Raw genomic sequence first — 19,580 nt, 5'->3', positions numbered from 1 at the left:
CGGGGGAGCCAAGCCCCGGCTGAGGGGCGTTTCAGGGAGGCTGCTCCCAAAACGTGGGGTGGGCTCCTCCCAATCCCTGCAGGGCCTGGGCTGACCGAACTAACTTCCGTGCCCTGGGGGTTAGATTGACCCCCCGCCCCCGCCGCAGACCCAGCCAGAGGGGCAGATCTCTCCCTCCCAGCAGCCGGGCTAGCGGTGGGGTGGATTTACTGCAGCCACATTAACCCCTTCCGTGGCTGTAGCGTGGACACCCCAGGCAGTGTAGACGTAGCCCCTAGGCAATACCCCGGCAGGAAGGCAGCTAATAGCGGAGCTGATCCGTTCTCATAGACCCAGCACCAGCAGCCTTAGAGCGGGGCCTCCAGGGACGTTCATGCCCCTCCCAGCCTGGGCCCCCCCCCCACGGCTCAGCTAGCCAAGTGTCTAAAGGCTGGGGCCCTGTCTACAGCATAGTTCTCACCCTGGCTACCCTAATACAACCTCATCTGTATTGGCAAGGGCGGAAAAGGGCCGTAGACAGAGCTGAAGAAACTAAAGAAATACACACGTCATGTAAAGTACAGGACGATCCACAGCTGCAAAATACTAATAATACTAATACTAATGCAAAATGCATTATTATTAGCGCTCTAGGGTGTTTTTTTTTTCTTTTTGCTGAGGTTTTTAAAAGCACTGGAGTTTTAATAATGATGATCATCAGTCATATAGCACCCTTCACGTCCGAAGCCCCTTCCAGATATTATCTCCTTAACCCTCTACCGGGTAAGTAGGATTACCCCCATTGCTCAGCTCTAAGGCACTGAACGTTTACGTGACTTGCCCAAACCTACAACAGGATATGGGGCAGAGCTGGGATTACAACTCGCTCGTTCCCAAGCCCCAGTCCTGTGATCTAGCCACTAGATTAACCTTCTCACTCTCGTGCTTTCAAAGCTGGGTTTGTTTGGTTGGTTGTTTTATTGTAGCCCAAACAGGGCAACCTTCTACTCTCCTCAAGCAGCAATGCTGACCTGAGTTTTGTCCCCAGAGCCCTGCAAGATATGCCAGAGAGTTGTGGCCTCAGTTTGCAAAGTAAGTCACATTCTGGCTGTGTTTTGTGGCTGCTTGCGGTTGTGCACATCCGCTTTGCAGAGGCTCTGGGCTGCAATTCACTGCGTTTTACACCAGCATGCCTGCCCGTGCCAGATTTCTACCTCGATGACAATGGAAGCGAGACCGTACTTCCTAGCACCTCCCTGTATTGCTGCTTGCGCCATCTGTTCGTGTCACTTTGATACTTAACTAGCGCTCCATGTGACACCTCACAGGCTTTTGTGCACAAACAGTGATAGATGACGGTGGCTTGAGGGAAGCTGCTTCCAAGAACATAGGCAATCTATATGGGAAAGAAGGCATTGAGGTAGCTCACTGCATGTGAGCCTGCACCATGCACATCCCCTTTCACAGCCTGTGAAGGCACAAGGCTTCTGCCAACAGTGAGATTGTAAACCTGAGTGACGTTTAGCCATTGCAACAGCTGGAAGTCAAGAACCGGGAGTCAGCGCAGAGCCCGGTTGGGACACAAGCTTCGTATGCAAGCCAAATTTCTTGTCAGTCCGCTGTGTGCTACAGAAATGGCATGACATTCACTCAGGCTAGGTGCATGCCAAAATTTGCAACTAAAGGTCAGGTGCAGTGGAAGAGGGGAATATGCCTTTTTGTATTTTACACCAAGATTGGCAGAAGCTGCAGAATCTGGATCCAGATCTCAGATGGCCTAAAGGTGCAAGGGATGTGCAGGGGGAAAGCTTTGGGTCAGCTCTATAAATTTAAGGACCGTTTACAAAATCTGGATCTACTATTGATCCCCTCCAAAAAAGACAGAGAATGTGGAGCTGGCTTTCAGGTTCAGCCCCCTCTATGTTTACATAAGGCATCTTTTTAGCTCCTCTGAGGCTGATCTAGAAATCACACTGGTTTATGAGTTGTGTTGGTCTTACAAAACTGATTTTAAAAAGAACAGTGTGAATTCAGTGCGGGCAGAGTTCCCAAATGGCTGACAACCCCAGAGCTTGAAGTCTTGACAACCACAGTTCAGGCAGGAGCAAGTTAACCTGCCCCCAGCCGACTGCCCAGCATGCTGTTCACGCAGTCCTGTCTCCATGGCTCCGTCAACCCTTGGGCCTTCTAAGACTGTCAGAAAACGGGCCAGTTAGTGCCAGTTGGGATGGTGGCTCCCATGATGTGGACACCTGTCCATTGAACAGAAACAAGCTCATTTCCTACAAGCCATGGAATAGCCCGTGGTCCATTTTCAGTCACAAGTAGCCTGGAGATGAAAAGTGCTATATACAATATCATTACTAATCCACTGACACCCAGCCAGTCCCTCTGTATCGCTTGATAGGTAGATGCTCACTGGCCAGTCCGATTGCCCTACAATGCCCTGTGTCTTCATCACTGCAGCTGCCACCTCTACAAAGCTGTAATTCCAAGATAAACATTTCAATATTGGGAACTACTGCCTGGCTGTCAGCTCATTATCCTCTAATGAAGGAAAGTGGAATGTCAACTGGGAGTGTAGAAATAACTACAAACATGGACCTGGCTAGCTTGTTTGTGTAGATAGTCCAAACTGTGGTTTCCACCTGTAACAATGTACGACCACAAAAAAATCACAGCCACTTTGCTGGTCATCTAAAGGAGCCCCTATATGCAATATGGGGAAAGAGCAGTGAGCACGGTGTACCCTCAAACCACACATCCCTAGGAAATTGCCCTAGAGCCAACAGTGCAGTTGGTCCTTGCTTTTTATTTTTAAGATACTCACTGGAGGCAAGACCATTTTCAGGGTTGTGCAAAAACAGCAAATATTCCTTTGTGAAATTTAAAAAAAATCCCCATACAATGACTCACAGTTTTGTGGTGGGGCCTTGATCAATTCCAGAATTGTGCTGAGTGCAGCCTGGCAGGTTTTACATCAGAACAGGAAAACATTTGCATGTTTTAACAGGGGGAAAAAAACCCACAACCCTGCTCTTGGTCCAAACAAATGTTTGCATTTCAAAATAAAGCATTTGGGAGGCACTTTCTTGAAAATGGGAGCGTTCTTGAAAGAAACTGAGATTGTTATCTCTCTGACATGCTTCTGCATTTGGATGGGGAGGTGGGTCAGAAATGTCCATTTTTGATATTTGAGCTTTGCAATATCTAAGTGAATGAAATGTGAAAACCTTTGATTTTGAGGGTTCTCAGGTTCATTGTAAATCAGTCTCTGCCTTAATAATCACACACACTACAGCACTTCCGAGTCCATCCAGCCGAGGGCAGTGGGGCTCATACAGATAAACCAGTACACTACACTATAGCTGGCTTGTCTCTTGCATTGTTTCTACTCCCAGATCTCTCTGTTCCTTACAAGTGGACAGACGTGTCCTTCTCTCAGCTTCCCAGGAATCCTGTAAGAGGACAGAACGTTATTTTCCAGCACAACCCACAATTCATTCATTCCTGCTGCAGGAGGTTGCAGTTCACCAACACACCAGGGCATGAATAACTTACTAATACACAAGAGCACACAATGTAATTGTCCCTGGTGCTTGCCTTAGGGATCCAGCAGTATGAGCTTCCTAGCGCCAAGGATTCCATCCTGCTTTTCCCAAGACCGTTATTGCTTTACCAGCTGTCTGGGCCTTGACTGAGGAGCTACCCAGAACTGGCCACAGTCCTGTCGGTACTGCAACGATGGGGTTTTTAACCAACCCAATCACCTGACTTGTTTACAAGAAACAGGGTTGAGCAGCTTTCTTCTGAGATGTACCCAGGTGCCAGCCGGGCTTGGGCCGCTGCCCTCATCGCGCTGCCTAACTGTGCTTGTGCCAGGGCATCCTGGGAAGATCCAGACAGTGCCTCAGCAGCAGGGGGAACGTCGGCTCCAGAGGAGATAGCTGCCAGTAGCACCTAGGGCAGAGCGTTCAGAGATCCTACGGCCGAAAAAGTGGGAGGACCTAACGAGGGGGAACCTGTTACACAGCCAAAGCTGTGTGCTGAACTGGTTGTAAGGAGAGCACGTGTCAACGTAGGCCTCTGGCAAGGGAGACATGGTCAGGGATGCTAACGGAGTGTGAATGATGATGGAATCCTCTGCCGGTTTGACCCCGCTGAGTTTACCAGTGACCCATGTGACAAAGACAGCAATGGAGCCGGGGGCTGGCTGAGGTTAGCGGCTCACTAAAAACCTCCAAAAACAGGCTACCATGAGCAGGAAGCAGCTCAGATCCATGGCACAGAAGCTTCACCGTTGGCACAGCTCCGTGGACCACTTGGAAGTGCTTTGGTGCCGAACAGTGCTCCAGCCACTGCCGTTTGAGGCCACTGTCAGTGCTGCATGTGAAAGAGGAAGAAGAGTCTTTTTGGTTAAGGCACCAGCTGGGGAGCCACAAGACCTGGTTCTATTCCCAGTTCTGTTTATTCCCTTTGTGACCTTGGGCACATCATAATCGCTCTGTGCATCAGCTTCCCCAGCTGTTAAACAGACAAAAGGTACTTCCTTCCCACCCTGTGTAGGCTGGAAGCTCTTTAGGACAAGGACTACCTCTTGCTCTATGTCTGTACAGCCCCAAGCATAATGCAGCGCCTATCTCAGTTGGGGCTTCTTACCAAACTGTAAGTCGTGTATATGATGGAAACCATTTCGGGCCAGGAATGCTGCCGCACCCCTAGTTACAGCACCTATGTACGCACTTGGAGAAGCTAATATGGCAGCCAGCACTCTTATAGCAAATCCAGGGAAGCCCCTATAATCACTTTCAATGCAGTGTCTTGGTTCAAGTGGTTTTATTTCAAAACTGGAACTCAGTTTTCCCATTTGTTTTACAAGTTGCTTAAATAAATGTAGTTATTCTACAGAACATTACACTTCTCCCTACTTCCCCCTATTTACAAATCAACATATTTGCTTGTAGATCATTTGCTACCCCCTTTCCCGCTTACCCCACCCCCAAGGCAAAATGGGAACGAGCAGCCAGCTGGGGAAGGGCTCCGAGGCAATGCGTTGCCTCTGTCTGACCAGCTCGCCGAGTCTTTCTGGAGAAGGAGAATGGTAGCAACCGTTCAATTTCTGGACGCTCCCCGTCAGTTCCTTGGGTGTGCAAACAGAGCAGGTCTATTTCAAACTCGATACCGAAGAAAACCCTGCCTTTCTCTGCAGCACAGGGTGCCCCCGTTTGTATATTGCATGGGGTCCTCTGTATGTGACCCCCGCCTAGGCTGGGCTGCTGCAGCAGACAAATGAAAAACCCAAACTAAATCGAACCCCTCCCGCTGTCCCTTCCAGATCATTTAAAAGCAGAAGTGGCTGTAAACATAGGGAGATGGGCAGCCAACGGCTCCACTCCCCTCCCCTCCCCCAATGCTGCTTCAGGAGCACAACTCTTAAGCAGGTGGTGCAGCAGGCTGGCCCAGAAGCCCCATTCTTTGCCTTTGCAAGTAGGGGGGAGGGGAGGAGAGGGGAAAAGCTGGGAGAAATGGCCACTGGAGGGGGCGGGGGGGGGGGGGGGAAGATGAGGACACATTTTGCTGGCTCAGGAAAGAAGCCACCAAAGAAATGCCAAAGGAACCCTTTAGTGGGACTCAAGGCCTTGTCTACACACACAAGTTGTTAAAACAGCACAACACCTGCAGTGTCCTCCCTAGGGTGGACTCTGTTAGAATGGCGGACAGATGCTTACACCATATAACTTGTTCCCATATGGGAAGGGCAGTAATATATAGTGTTATAAGGCACCTTTAATAATACCTAGCTCTTATATGGGGCTTTTCATCAGTAGATCTCAAAGCACTTTACAAAGGAGAGGTTGGTCCCATTATGCCAATTTTACAGATAGGAAACTGAGGCACAGAGAAGGGAAGTGACTTGCCCAAGGTCACCCAGCAGGCCAATAGTAGAGCTGGGAACAGAACCCAGGTCTGCTAAGTCCCAGTCCAGTGCTCAAGCCATTTTGCCACACATGCACACTAGAGGTGTACAGGTGTAACAATTTCAGTTCAAATAAAAATACACACCCCAGGCCCCAGCCCACCAACTGACATAATTATATCAGTACTAAATTGGTGTGTAGACCTGGCTTTAAGTGCTGGTCCTCTGCCCAGGGGGAAGTTTCATCCAGCCATGAGTACAAATTTTTTGTTTTAAAATTAAAACCAAAAGCATACCAGCCAAACACTTCAGTTATTTTGTCTATGAACACAGTAGGAAACAGCCCTCTCTTCTCCAGCTCGCTCTTCTTCAGCGGTTAGGTTTAATAGGCCATAGTTTCAAAAGTAGCTCCTGATTTTCAGTGCCTTAATTTTGGGGAGCCCAACCAAGCAGCGGAAATTTTCACTGACTTCTAACAGAGTAGAGAGGGCTTGGCCCTCCTGAAAATGAGGTTCCCTGGACATCTCCAGCTGGGACCCAAACACTGGAGCACCCAAAAAAAAAATAAATAAAAGTGACCACTTGAAAATTTGGGCCAATGTCATATTTTAAAAGCTCGGTCTCTAGGGGATGGAACTGATTGAATTTGCCATGTTAGCCAAAAGGTGCATTTGCAATCGTGTTCCTCTTAGCACCGGCAATAGAATGTACAAGGGTTAGCCATGATTGGGATTCAACCAGGAACTTTCATGTTGGTGTATGTGTGTGTCAGAGAGAGAGAGAGAGAGAGAGAGAGAGAGAGAGAGCATGCACGTGAAAGAAAGAGAATATGCATCAGACACACGTGCACATGTTACCAAGAAGCCATTGACAAACTGGGGGAAGTTCAGAGAACAAACACAAATGATCAGGGCCTGGGGAGATGGATTTAGAAGAAAATACTAACAGAACTGTACAGATACAGGCTGGCTAAGAGATGACAGAGGCAGGAGGATTTTATTCCACCCCTCAAGCAGCTGTAGGATTTTAAAAACCAAAAAGGAAAAGGAATGATTTAGGGTGGGTTCCATAGCTACAACTAGGAGTAACAGGATAAAATGAAGAAAGGGAAAATATGGGCTGGCTATCAGGAAAAACTTTCCAACAGTCAGATGCATTAGGCTGTGGAATAATCTCCCCTGGGCAATGGCAGAAGCTCCCTAGCTTGGGACTCAAGTGGACAACCCCTCCCCCCTAAATTTCCTGCAGTGAACAGTCTTGTAATAGCAATGGAGAGGGACCAGACAGTCTGATAGGTCTTTTCCATCCCTGACTGGTGTGTGTGGGGGGGGACACGTTCTCTGTGCTAGCAACAAAACTACCTTGGTGAGATTTGTCATGTACAAGGTCACCTCAAAACATTACTAGCTTGCAGTGTCTTGTTTGCAGAACTCAAGGTAATTATCCCTGAAGGGAAGAAACCATTTGAGGTGACCTTGACCACGTTCCAACACTGGCAACGTCTAGTCCTTTCCATCTAGGAAATGCCAGGAGATGCTTCCTTTCGCCTGTGCAACAATGAAAGAACAATATAAATCAAAACCATGGATTCCTATTCCAGGAGGAATGTTTGCATGTTACTAGACCCAAGCGGGAAGTGGAAAGTCCCAATCCAACTGCAGACAATGGAGAGACCAGCAGGCGAATATTTGTAGGAGTAAAGGGAATCGACCACAAGCTGACAATGGCAGAGACCGGATACTGCTGACCCTAGAACAGATCCCTTAATGGCACTGGTGTCTTTGGCCTTCTGAGCTCAGAGCATGAGCCAGATCTAGGGAGCGGTGAATGTGTTTGGTTGGGACATCCCCAGCGCAGTTGCCGGGCTGGCGGAACTGCTCATTGTTCAAACCATTCTCCGTGGTGCGAGGGGGAGAAAGGACAGCCCAGATCCATTGCTGGTGGTGGATGGAGTTGGCGACTTTCAACTGGCACCAGTGAATCGGATGCTGAGGTGAGAGGCACGCCAGAGAGTTGACAAGAGAGAATGGGAACAGCCCATGGTTTTGGGCCATGGTGATATGTAAACATCCCTGGGGGGCGGTCAGAGATCAGAGCCAGGGCTCATCAGCAATGGCACGAGCATCTCCATGAGCCACAGCTGCATTGGTAGACAAGGACACCCCACACAGAGGGCTGGCCTCCACCCTGTGACTCCTCAGTAGAAAGAATACTGGTTCTCAACCGCCCTGGCCCTGCTGCGCGAGCCGTCGCTCTCGGGGTAGTCCTCCACGCTAACGCTGGGCGACTCCAGCAGGCGCTCGGTACTGTTGCTGCGGCTCCGGGCGCTGAGGGTCCCCTCCATTCGGTGGTACAGAGGGTGGCTGGTTGAGGAGGAAGAGGCGACAGCCCCCTCCCCAGGCGATGCGGGCTGGAAAGGACCTGGCACAAAGCTGGAGAAGTAGGGTTGGGATGGGAGGTCACTCCTGCAGCTGGGCTGTTGGGAGGCAACAGCTGGGGCAGGGCTGGCATCTGCAAGGTGAAACACAAAAGAGTCACGTGCCCAGAGAAGGCACGAGGGCGAATGTTTTACAAGCTGTTCCATGTTGGACTGGCAGCTGTGGAGAGAGGAGTTCTCTGTCCTCAGGGCACAAACAGCACAGGGACGCTTGCCCGCACAGCCCTGCCAATAAGCTTTGCACTCACATGAAACCTGTCATCAGAGGGTCTCATGTGCTTTACACAGGTGAGTGTCATTAGCCCCAAGTGACAGGTGGGGAAATTGAGGCACCCATGGGGTAGGTGGAGGGGTCTTGTCCAAGGTCACCCAGCAAGTCAGTGACCATCAGGACTTCAGATCTGCTGCAGATCTTCCATCTCCTAGACTCTAGGTGGTGTGGTCTCTCCTAACCTCAACCAGTTGAAATATGGAGCCAGGTCCTGGGAGTGGCCATGCATGGGAGGAAGGGCGGAGTGGTACTGGGATGGGCTGCTCTATCGACTAAGGTGCTAGCTCATTGTCTTTGTCCATCTCGCAGCACTTTGCAGACTCCGGCTCGGCCTCACAGTGCCCAGGCCGGGCGAGGAAGCAGGCGGGATCACCAGAGACACGGCAGGCAAGTCATCACATGAAGTCAGTGAGTGAGCTGAGAAAGACATCAGGTCTCCCGAATCCCACTCCAGCACTTTAACCGTGGCTCCTCGCTGCAGATCCCCTAGTGGTTCAGACTCCAGTGCTCGGATGCCAGGAGCTACATCCTGTCCCTCCCAGCCTCTCCCACTGACCCATGGCAGGACACCGAACGAATCTGCTCTCAGTTAATTTGGGTCTTGACCAATCTGGAGACAACCGCCCTCTGAGTCTGCTGCGTGAAGCCACGCAACCCACATTGCCTGCAGGGGGTGAGCGCAGCTATGCGCCCTTCCTTGCAGGCCTCAGAGGGCAAAGGAGTGTCTCCTGCCCAGCCAGGGGTGGCTCCTTCTCCCCAAGCGCAGTGGCACAGTCCCTCTGCTCTCGTGGTGATGCCCCAGCCTGGCCCAGATACAGCTGGGACAGCACCGGGCTGTGTAGGCCTCACCTTGGAAGCCCTGTGTGTTGCTAACACAGCAGAGGATTGAGACGCTCGTGCAGCTGAAATGCCTCCAAGGGGAAAGGGGAGCACAAAAATCGATGGGGCCAAGAGGCGAAGGGGAGGGAGGGCAGAAAGTGCCAGAGCTGTGACTTTGCCCCTTCTACCTCCAACCGCACAAGCACTCTGTGGGTCTGGATGGGACGTGTGGTCTATCACTCCCCCCCCCCCCAGTCGACCCCAGATGGGGACCTGGAACAAGATCAGGCCCATCATGTTTGGATCATCTTGAGCAGATCCCCCCTCACTGCAGTAGCGGGGTGTGGGGAGGCCAACAGCTGGTGCGGGGACTCCTAGCAGCATGTCCCCATCGGAGGGATTGAGGGGTATGTGTAACAGCCCAGAGGCATGGGGACACTGCACAGATTTGGTGGCTCCCCAGAAAACCAGGCAGGTCTTGGGGGAAAACCAAAATCCTTGGGGGACTGGACTCCCTGCCACTTCCTATGCAGATGGAAGGAAGCCTGTCTCCCTGGGGAAGAACTGGGAGACAACACTGAGCGCCATATTAAGGCTATGTAGGGGAGCACTGACCTCTGAATCATGTTACGGCCCCCATTGCTCATTTGAGGAGTGGGTTTTAAATGCGTCCACCCTATTCCAGTTTGGAGGCAGCACAGCCCCAAATGATAACATCCCCTCCGGACACGAGGTGCTCAGGGCTCTCGCCCTGTTCAGCCCCTCAAGATCTGATCAGACGTAGGGACACAGGTAATAAAATCCTTCCCACAAGGTCCCACCTAATTGCATCTCGAGTGACTTCATTCTCCCTGCCTCATCAAGTATGTGCAACAGGCCATTCAGCACATCCCTCATCACTGGAGCAGAAAATACACACACTGGCCCCCAGCATGCTCTTCCTATAGCTCATGGAGATAGATACACACACAGAGCTCTTTTAGATTTTTTATATATGGAGGCAGCACCTCTAGTGGTTAGAGCAGAACACTGGACATCTGTAAGGCCAAGTACATGGTTGTCAGCAGGGACTGAACCTAGGACCTCCGGGTGCGAAAGCCCACCCCACTACTGCCTGAGCTAAAAGGAGCTGGATCTGCTAGCCAGGGCTGTAGCAGTCTCAACCTCTATATATGGCCTGGCCACCACTAGAAGGGGCACGTCCACATCCAGGATGCTGGGTTTCTATTCTAATCCCTTGCTGTATGACCCTGAGCAAGTCATAATCTCGCTGACCCTCACTTTGTCTCTCTGTAAAATGGGATAATAGTCACAGACCCACTTTCATACCATGCTTTGAGATCCCTGGATGAGAGATACCAGACATTATGTAGTGGAAGTTCTCTCTGGAAATCCATCCCAGCCCATATCAAAGGGTGCCAGCCTGTAAAGCTGGCTTGGTCCTTCTAGCCAGGAAATCTTGGACACCACCATTCCTGAGCTGGCTGCTGGTCAGAAGAACTCAAGGGCTAAGTGAAGTGCTCCTGGCCCCACTCCCCAAGGGTCAGCATAGGGGCAGCACCTTAGAATAAGCAGGACAGCTTTTGGGAAATGGTACTGGAGGAGAAAACACGAGAGAGTCTTTTTCTTTTGGATGTTTGCAGGGAACTTGGTGCAAGCACATTTCTCCTGGAGATGGCCCTGACCCCAAGTCCTAGGATCGCATCCGGATCTGAGCTCTGATCCATCTCCAGCTCTCCTCACTCATCTCCTGTGCAGGATCACGAGGGATACTGTGCTAGCCAGGTGACCTACCAGAGAAGGGGCCCTGCGCCATGACGTAGCTGCGGAGAGTGATGTCAGCTGAGCCGCCGGACTCCAGGGGGATGGGGTGAGTGTGGAAGTGCCGCAACATATCGAAGATGGTCTGGAACCAGAGGTGCTGCACATGGCACTGGCCGTTCTCGTTCAGGGATAGCCGGAGGTGCTGCAAGAGAGGAGCGCAGTGAAGCAGATGGGCCGAAGGGCAAGTCCACAACTGCCGTGGATACTGACCCAAGTGTTATTTGTCCCACAGACCATGCACGTGGCTTGGTTCCTTCATATGCTGGATAGAACATTTACAGCTCCCCCAATCCAAAGGCTACTAGTTATCTACAAACAAAATTGTTTTTTCCGCTTCGCTAGCGATTTGGCTCAAAACAGGAAGATCTCACGTTTCAGAGCTGATTGAAACTGACTGGCTGCCAAGCAACAGTTGCTATGACCCATTCAGAAAGTGTCTGGTCAGGGAAGCTGGCCTTTCGGTTACCAGCAACATGAAACAGAAGTGTTCTTTGAGAAGAGGGGGAAATAAAAAGGAAAGCACCTTTACAAAAAAAAAACAAAACAAAAAAACAAAACAAAAAAAACCCAAACTGGAATAGAGGCTGCACAAAGAGAACATACAGCAGAGAGCTTCTGCTCTGGGACCTTTCATTGACACTCGCCCAGCTGCATGCAAGTTAAAGTGCAACTGAATTGCAGTGCAAGACATTTGCTGGGAAATCAAAGGCTAGTTCCCACTTTCTGCAGTGAAGTGGTTTGTTAAAATGTTCTAGTTTCACCCCTACGGGGCAGTATTCCTTATAAACACTGTGCATTTAAATGCCCTTTCTGAGTTGCAAGTCCCTCCTGTGAAGTGTAAGGTTCCTCTGCACAGCTCCTACCAAACTCGGGGGGGGGTGTTTATTAATAAACAATTATGTTCTAAAAATAAAACAAAAATATGTATGCAACAAGAGCTTCCTCTCTTGGGTCCTGAGCCTGAGAGGTGCTGAGCACGCACAATGTCTCCTGAAACCAGTTGGAAGAGAGTGCTCAGCATCGCTCAGGATCAGGCCTGCCATGACTTGCCAAGGCTAATGCTTGCCAGGGGGACATCCCCTTCAGCCCTGCAGGGTTGAGAGCACTCAGAGCTCCCTGAGCCCTAACCCATTTCAGGAATGTGTCCCTTTCCCCATCACCCCAACCCAGGGCTTAGCAGGGTGGCTGCTGGAACAAGTACCCCCCTGCCAAGTCTAATAAGAGAGAGGATTTGCATTCAACTCTGCCACTGAAACCTGACGGATTTCTACTTCACTGAACCCCTTCAGACTTCACCCACAGCACCATTTAGGCGAGTGCATTTCACTTTCAGGGATCAGGCCAGGAACCTGTGCATCCAGCACCAAAGGGCTAATAGATCTCTCCATGGGAGATTAACAAGCAGTGTCACCAAGAGGAGAACTGATGCCTCTTTGCTAGAACGTGGACACTTGCAAGAGTTATTGCTACCGTACCGAGCCACTCAGGCTGTCCCAGCATTGAGGGCCACCGATGCCAAGCAGAAACAGAATAAGAATAAAAGGGAGGCTTTTAATCCAGTGATCTCAAAGCACTTCAGAAAGGGAGCCAAGTATCAGCCCAGTTTTGCAGAGGAGGGGGACAGAAAGGAGTTGAGTAACCTGCCCATGATCACTCAGTGAGCCAGTGGCAGAGTACGGAATAGACTGCAGATCTCCAACGTAGTCCCCTGACAGTCGCATAGTCTGTGCTTAATCTGGGGCACGCGAGTCATACACCGCATAAAAAGGGGTCTGCGTTAGACACACACCAAAACAGCCAGCAAGAACAAACAGGCTTTATATTTAAAAAAAAAAAAAAAAAGCAGGCGTTGCTCTGATCTTCCTATTGTGCTCTTGCTGGCAGGCTGGCACTGGGATAAGGAGCTGCCAGCATTGTTTCTTTTAAAGCCTTCCTGCCTTAGTAGAGCAGCAAGTACTGTCAAATCTGCAAGATGCATTTCAGTGGCTCAGCATTTCCACTCCCCCAGCTTCATGTTTGGAGCAGCCAGACTGAGAGCCCTCGATAGCGGCTGCATTTCTCTTGAGGGGGGAAGGCGGTTAACGCTCGCTTGGGAGCCGAGCCCGGAGACTAAACTGCATGGGCTATTGGCAAAGTGGGTGGTTTGGGGTCCCCTTGGGCATTTTATTCTTTATTCATTAGAGCTGGTCTGACAGGGCCCCCTCTGGCAGCATCTTAAGCCAACAGGAAGCTTTCACTTCCTCCAACACTCTAATCCTCCAGGGCTGCTCTCAGTCCTCTCCCTGCACCGAGCAGCTCATTCACTCTCTTCTGGCAGCCTTGCTTCCCACTGGCTCCCTGGGCTGCTCTAGGTGGCTAACATCCAGCTTTCTTTAGAGCCCCCCAGGCTTCTTTCACAAGGGGTTTGGTAGCCCCAGTGTCCTGGCTACATTCCAATTCTACCCCCCACTGTTCCTCAGATGTTCTTGTTAACTGCTGGAAATAGCCTACCTTGCTTGTCACCATGAAAGGTTTTCCTCCTTTCCCCCCCCCCCTGCTGCTGGTGATGGCTCATCTTAAGTGATCGCTCTCCTTACAGTGTGTATGATAAACCCATCGTTTCATGTTCTCTGTGTGTGTATATAAATCTCCCCACTGTATTTTCCACCAAATGCATCCGATGAAGTGAGCTGTAGCTCACGAAAGCTTATGCTCAAATAAATTTGTTTGTCTCTGAGGTGCCACAAGTCCTCCTTTTCTTTATTCCAATTCTGGTAACCACCTGACAATCCCTTCCTCACTTTCGACTGGATCCAGAACCCTCACATCACTCTCTGGGGACGCCTTCACTGCAGCTAGAGGTAGACATACGCACACTAGCTTTGATCAGGCTGTGTAGCTGAGGAAGTGCAAGTGGCAGGAGGGGCTAGCCACCCTGAGTACCATCCCATCTGAGACCTAGGCCTGTACTCAGGCCATTGGCCCACGCTGCAGCTACACTGCTATTTTTAGCATGCTAGCTCAGACAAAGCTAGCACACATATATCGACGCAACGTATCCTCCATACTGACCTGTAGCTCAGTATTTCTGTGCCCTGTTGAAAGCGATCAGCGTTCCACCCCAGAGAGCTGCATTTCAGTGATGGTGAGCTAATCCCTGTTCATTACATAGGTCTCCATCTTGCTTTCAGATACAAGGGTGTCACTTCCACTGAAATCAATGGGAGCTTTGCCTAAAGAATCTGGGGGCAAGACTGATCTGTAGTTGTTGTAGCCCAGTAGACTGGGCACTGGACTGGGACTCCTGACACCTGGGTTCTATTCCCGTCTCTGCCATTGGCCTGCTGGGGGATATGAGGGAAGTCATGTCCCTCCCCGTGCCTCAGTTTCCCCATCTGTAAAAAGGAGATAATGATACTGACTTCCTCTGTAAAATGCTTTGAGATCTAACAATGAAGAGAGCGAGGTAGTAGTAGTTTGTGGAGTGCTTCCAATTCTGGTAACCACCTAACCATCCAGACCTCTGGATGAAAGGCCACACATAAACGTTAGCTCTTTTCATTCCCTCTTATGCAGCACAGAACTAAAGAGACTGAGAACCACTGTCCTAATTTGTTATGCAGCATGGCCGTGTGTTTTAAACAGCTGCTACGTTCGTCTGCAAAGGTGGTCACATTTCAGCCACAGATAGAATGGATCTTTGTGCATCATTCTGGGATGAAAGGCGCTTTCAAGGGTTGGAGGATTATTCATGTTTGGGGATCTCGGCAATCCCAAAAAAGCCCAGTCAATAACAACACTTCCGAGCATCTTTTTAGAAGTCAGCAGAGCTATCAGGCTTCCGAGTCCCACTGTAATCAGACAGGTGGGCCAGAGGCAGGCCCTCTGTCCTGCTTGCTACATGTCGGACTGACCCTGAGAGGTGGAAAGACAAACTAGGGATAGCATCAGAGAACAGGTTTCAGAGTAGCAGCCGTGTTAGTCTATATTCGCAAAAAGAAAAGGAGGACTTGTGGCACCTTAGAGACTAACAAATTTATTTGAGCATAAGCTTTCGTGAGTTACAGCTCAGCTAGTGCAGTTCTAAAACCATTTAAATAATAAGCATCACAATGGCACTTGCCTTTGCTTTCCCCTGGAAGTTAAAAGTCAGCACGTATTCGCCTGGTCGAGTTTCACTCTGCCGAATGACAAACAGACCGTGACTTCTGGCCCCACCAAAGAGCACCAGCTGGGCGGCTTTGATCCGTGACAGCGTCCCGTGGAACCAGGGGAAATCTGAGAGGTTGATCTCCGCTTCTGTCTCGCTTTCCTCCCCTGTACAGTTGGAAAGGGGTAAAAGAAAGGCAGTTTAGAGAGGGAAATGTTTGTCTTTCAAAAGGAACGGCAGCAACAGTGAATAGACCACAGGGCTCTGGCAGAGGACGATCTGGCTATTCCAGAAGGATCAGGATCAGGCTCATATGCTGGGAATACGATGTCTGAGTCAAATACAGAGGATCGTGTTGTAAATGTGCACCTGTAGCTAAACAGGCTGGCTACTGGGTGCTGCACTCAGTTCTACTGAAAGAGTGGCCAGGCAGGGCAGAAAGAGGGTTTCTATATTAAACCAATGGGCTCTTCTGGCTGGGAGCAGCGGGACAAGGTTAGAACTGAGTGCACTCGTCCCTCCCTGCCTGCCTATACAACCTTCCCATCAGCTTTATTCCTGGGTGCACACCTCCTCCCTTTTTGCCATTGGGCACACCCACCCTATGTATGGGCACCTCATGTACACACCTGTCCCCATGAACACCCCTTTCTTTAATTCCCCACATCCACTCTTCCCCCTCACACCCTTCTCTCTAATCAGAATGCAGCAGTTCTGCTCAGGGTTTGCTCAAGAGACCCACGTTGCATTGCAATGGGATTTTTCCCTTTTCTTCCATCAGTTGTGTCACATACAGCAAACCAGCTGGAAGGTGGCCAACGTAGCTACCTCCCTCCCCTCCGCCCCCTGGAGCCTTGCAGGTACCTGCTAAATGACTGCTGGTGGCTGGTGACTCCATGGTCTGCAGGAAGTTTTCCAGTGGTACATGGGCCAGATGTTCCCCCAAGGAGTCCCTGGCCCTGCCATGTGGGGGTGAGATGACAGTGGCAGTGGTCGGGATGGTGGTGTGGGTGGCAAGCACAGAACATCTGTCTGGAGTCCTGTGCACACCTGAAAGGAAGGCAAGCTTTAATGGCTTAAAGCTCAGAGTTTCTCTGCAAATCAACCCACAAGCACCTGTCACGGACCCACAAGATCGGTGCTACGCCCTCAACTTTGGAGCAGTCTCTTCGAGGAACCCTTCAATCGGCCAGACCCACAAAGGGGTCTCACTCCTCCTTCAGGGCAGGCCATGCAGCCTCCCGAGACTGAACCTTGGGGGCTCCAACACTCCTGCTTCACGCCGCGAGATCTGCTCAGCGAGTCCAACTGAGATCGACACTTGGTAGAGACCTGTCCACCCACCAGGGATTCATGCACCTCACCACATATTTACGGGGACACTCAGGCAATGTTGTCAACACTGGTGGGTTTATTAGTCACCTGGAGCACAGCGGAGGAAGTCCTTAGGTTAGCGCAGAGGAATGAGGGTTAAAGCATAGCCTGGTCCGACTAGCCCAGAGCCCCAGCCAAGCTGTAAAACTCCATTTTCCAGCTCTGTCTCTTGCAATCTGCCTTCCTTCGCCCGTTCCCCGGTGAGTGAGCTCCCAGCTTCCTCCAGAAGCCAACACTTTATCCCCCCCACCTCACACCTTCCAGCCCTTTGTTCTCAGGCTGGAGGTCTTTGCTCAGGGTCCCTGCTGACAGGTGGGAGAACTGCATCTCCCTCTGGGTTGCTGCTTACTGGGTCAATGTCTGGTTGACTGGGTTTTCCATTGATACAGGCTTGATTTGTCTATTGCTATAGTGTCAGCCTTGGCCAGTCGTTTTTAGTGACACATTCAGACTCAGGCAGCTAGGCAAAACACACGCACACTCTCTAGGTCACTTAGCCTGCCCTCAGAGACAGCTTAGGCCTTTCCCCACCATCACTGGGTAGCCATGCAAAATATAAGGGAAACTGAGGCAAACAGGATTCATAAAAATATTACAGAAAATCCCCACATTGTCAACACCATATTCAATAATAACGGACTTGGTGTATTGTACTCTATACGATCTGCTCCTACTAGGGACAGAAAGGTAGACAGTTGGCTGATTTAGTTTGTAGGGTTAGTTAGTTGGTCACCCTAGAGACTGCAGTCTTCCATTTACCCAGAAAATGGGTCCAGACAAGCAGAACTACTTTAATCCTTCCCTACATCACCCTGACAGCATGCTACTGCACTGCCTCAGAAGGACAATCGTGGGAAGTAAGAGGGTAGTTCAGTCTCAGACAGGCCATTCACTGTGCAGCTGCTCTGCTGTGACTAGTGACAATGGTGCCAGGATGCCTCCGTAGGAGCTGGACAGAGACCCAAAACTCATCTCACACTCAGCAATGAAGTTTTGGTCAACAGAAACGGGGCAGATTTGAAACAGAAGTCAGAGTCTCCATGTGCTGGTCTCAGTCCCCCATTTCTTTAGGGATAGGCAACAAGCGAAGGCTGCTGGGGTCAGGCCAGGATCTGCTTGATTTAGTTGGGGATTGGTCCTGCTTTGAGCAGGGGGTTGGACTGGATGACCTCCTGAGGTTCCTTCCAACCCTGATCTTCTATGATCAGCTGCTGGCTACAGGGCACATGAAAGCGAGTCATAACGGCCAGATACTTGGCCTGCATCCTGGCCTGTCAGATCAGGGTGGCTGCGTCATGAACAAGAACAGATCCCGAAGGAGAGCGGAGTTGCTCCCACATTTTATGATCTTTTCTTCGTTATCAGCTGCGTTCTCGCCTTGAAACCCAACCCAACACCACAAGATGACCAACATCTGAACCCAACATTTCTGGTAATTTTCTCCAGGTGTCCTTACCATCAGCTAGAAATTCACAGCTGCAGGAGGGTACCCTGCCTGGCAGGCAGGCTCCCTGCACACAGGAGGAAAGTTCAATATCATCTCCACTGTCCCTGTGAGGAAAAAACAGAGCAGATGGTCATGTGCAGGCTGTCACTCTCTGCAGACACATGCTTCACCAGGTATGGGGTGAGCGGGGAAGAATTTCCACTCTCAGGTAGGAACCATGGTTCATTTGACTGATCTTATAATTCTGGGTAAATTCTAGCTCCATGCACTCAGTTGGGTGCTCTGGATCACATTTCTAGTGTCTGTACCATGAAACAACAGGCCCCAGCTCTGCCAGATGGCTGCTGTGCCTTGCTTGCCAGTCCCTGGGATGCAGGCCAAGCTCCCATGCTGGCCACTCATGGTGGTGACTCGGAGGCCATTTGGGTCAGAAGTGGCGTTCAAAGAGAGCAATTGGGACCGAACGGATGGGGGCAGGTAGGGGAAGCAGATCAGGCAGGAGAGATGAAGGCAGGCCACCCGCAGAGGTGGAGGACACCCATCTAGAGATGGGGAAGCCATCGGGGGGGGGGTGGAGTGGGAGCAAGATAGGCCTGGTGGACCTTGAGACAAGATCTTTTGGGGTGACGGAAACAGCCACTCCAACAGCAGGAAGTCTGACCAAATGACCCCCTATGGGAGCAATGCCTGTGCACATCCCTGACCATTAGCTGACTCCCCCTGTCAGTCATAGCTGTGCCTGCCTCTTTAGCCTGACGCCATTGTCATGCAAAAAGCCATGCTCTCTTGAAATCCTATTTTTAGCCTGGACGCTCCAGATTGCCCCATTGTGGTGAGATACGCACACCAGTCTCCGTTACTCTCGGAGCAACAGCCTCTAGCTGAACCAGGAGGACATGTGCTAGCAGGCAGCTCAGGAAGCAGTTTGTGTTAGCGGTAATTGTTTGGGAGGGAGCTGCTGAATTATTTAGTAAGCACTGAATGAATCAGCAATCGGAGTCACTCAGCTGCAACCCTTAGAAAAAAAACAAACAAAAAAAAAACCACCTCTGCAGAAAGTGCGTTGTCAGGGCATTGACGAGGTTTCCGATTCAAACCCTTGGCAAGCACGGCACACACAAGATGAATGAAAATTCATGCTTGGTGCTCACCAGGGGTGTCCATGTCTTAAATATCCCAGAGTGCTCTACAAACACGGGCCCTGATGTTGCAATTATTTATGCCCGTGGTGGTTAGCTTCGAGCCCACAAAGGGTCCTTTGGATGGCTGCAGGGCTGTTCAAGTGCTGGAAGTTAAGCACATGCATGCCCGTTTGTTGGATCATGGCCCTTACTCCTGCAAGGGTGGCAAAGTGTTTGCCCCCCATATTGCATATGGGGAGAG

General features: G+C 50.6%; 1 protein-coding gene across 5 annotated transcripts in view; it reads right to left on the bottom strand.

The window, feature by feature from the left end:
* Nucleotides 1-3,561: 3,561 nt before the first annotated feature.
* SH2B2 (SH2B adaptor protein 2) overlaps nucleotides 3,562-19,580 on the bottom strand; it is a 67,651-nt gene continuing 51,632 nt past the window's right edge. For 3 of the 5 annotated variants that reach the window (XM_043499689.1, XM_043499690.1, XM_043499691.1), the window contains exons 5-9: nucleotides 18,207-18,301; nucleotides 16,241-16,426; nucleotides 15,350-15,543; nucleotides 11,218-11,389; nucleotides 4,522-8,407 (exon numbers count right to left, since the gene is read on the bottom strand). In XM_043499689.1, coding sequence (XP_043355624.1) covers nucleotides 8,094-8,407; nucleotides 11,218-11,389; nucleotides 15,350-15,543; nucleotides 16,241-16,426; nucleotides 18,207-18,301 — 961 coding nt within the window. In that variant the 3' untranslated portion in view covers nucleotides 4,522-8,093. Of the gene's footprint in view, nucleotides 4,363-4,520; nucleotides 8,408-11,217; nucleotides 11,390-15,349; nucleotides 15,544-16,240; nucleotides 16,427-18,206; nucleotides 18,302-19,580 lie in introns of those variants that run through there. The other 2 variants (XM_038375275.2, XM_038375274.2) reach the window with 2 other exon arrangements.

Source organism: Dermochelys coriacea, chromosome 17, assembly GCF_009764565.3.
Source record: "Dermochelys coriacea isolate rDerCor1 chromosome 17, rDerCor1.pri.v4, whole genome shotgun sequence".
Classification (NCBI taxonomy): Eukaryota; Metazoa; Chordata; order Testudines; family Dermochelyidae; genus Dermochelys; species Dermochelys coriacea.
Note: the sequence above shows the minus strand (reverse complement) of the source record. Positions and strands in the feature narration are given on the sequence as shown.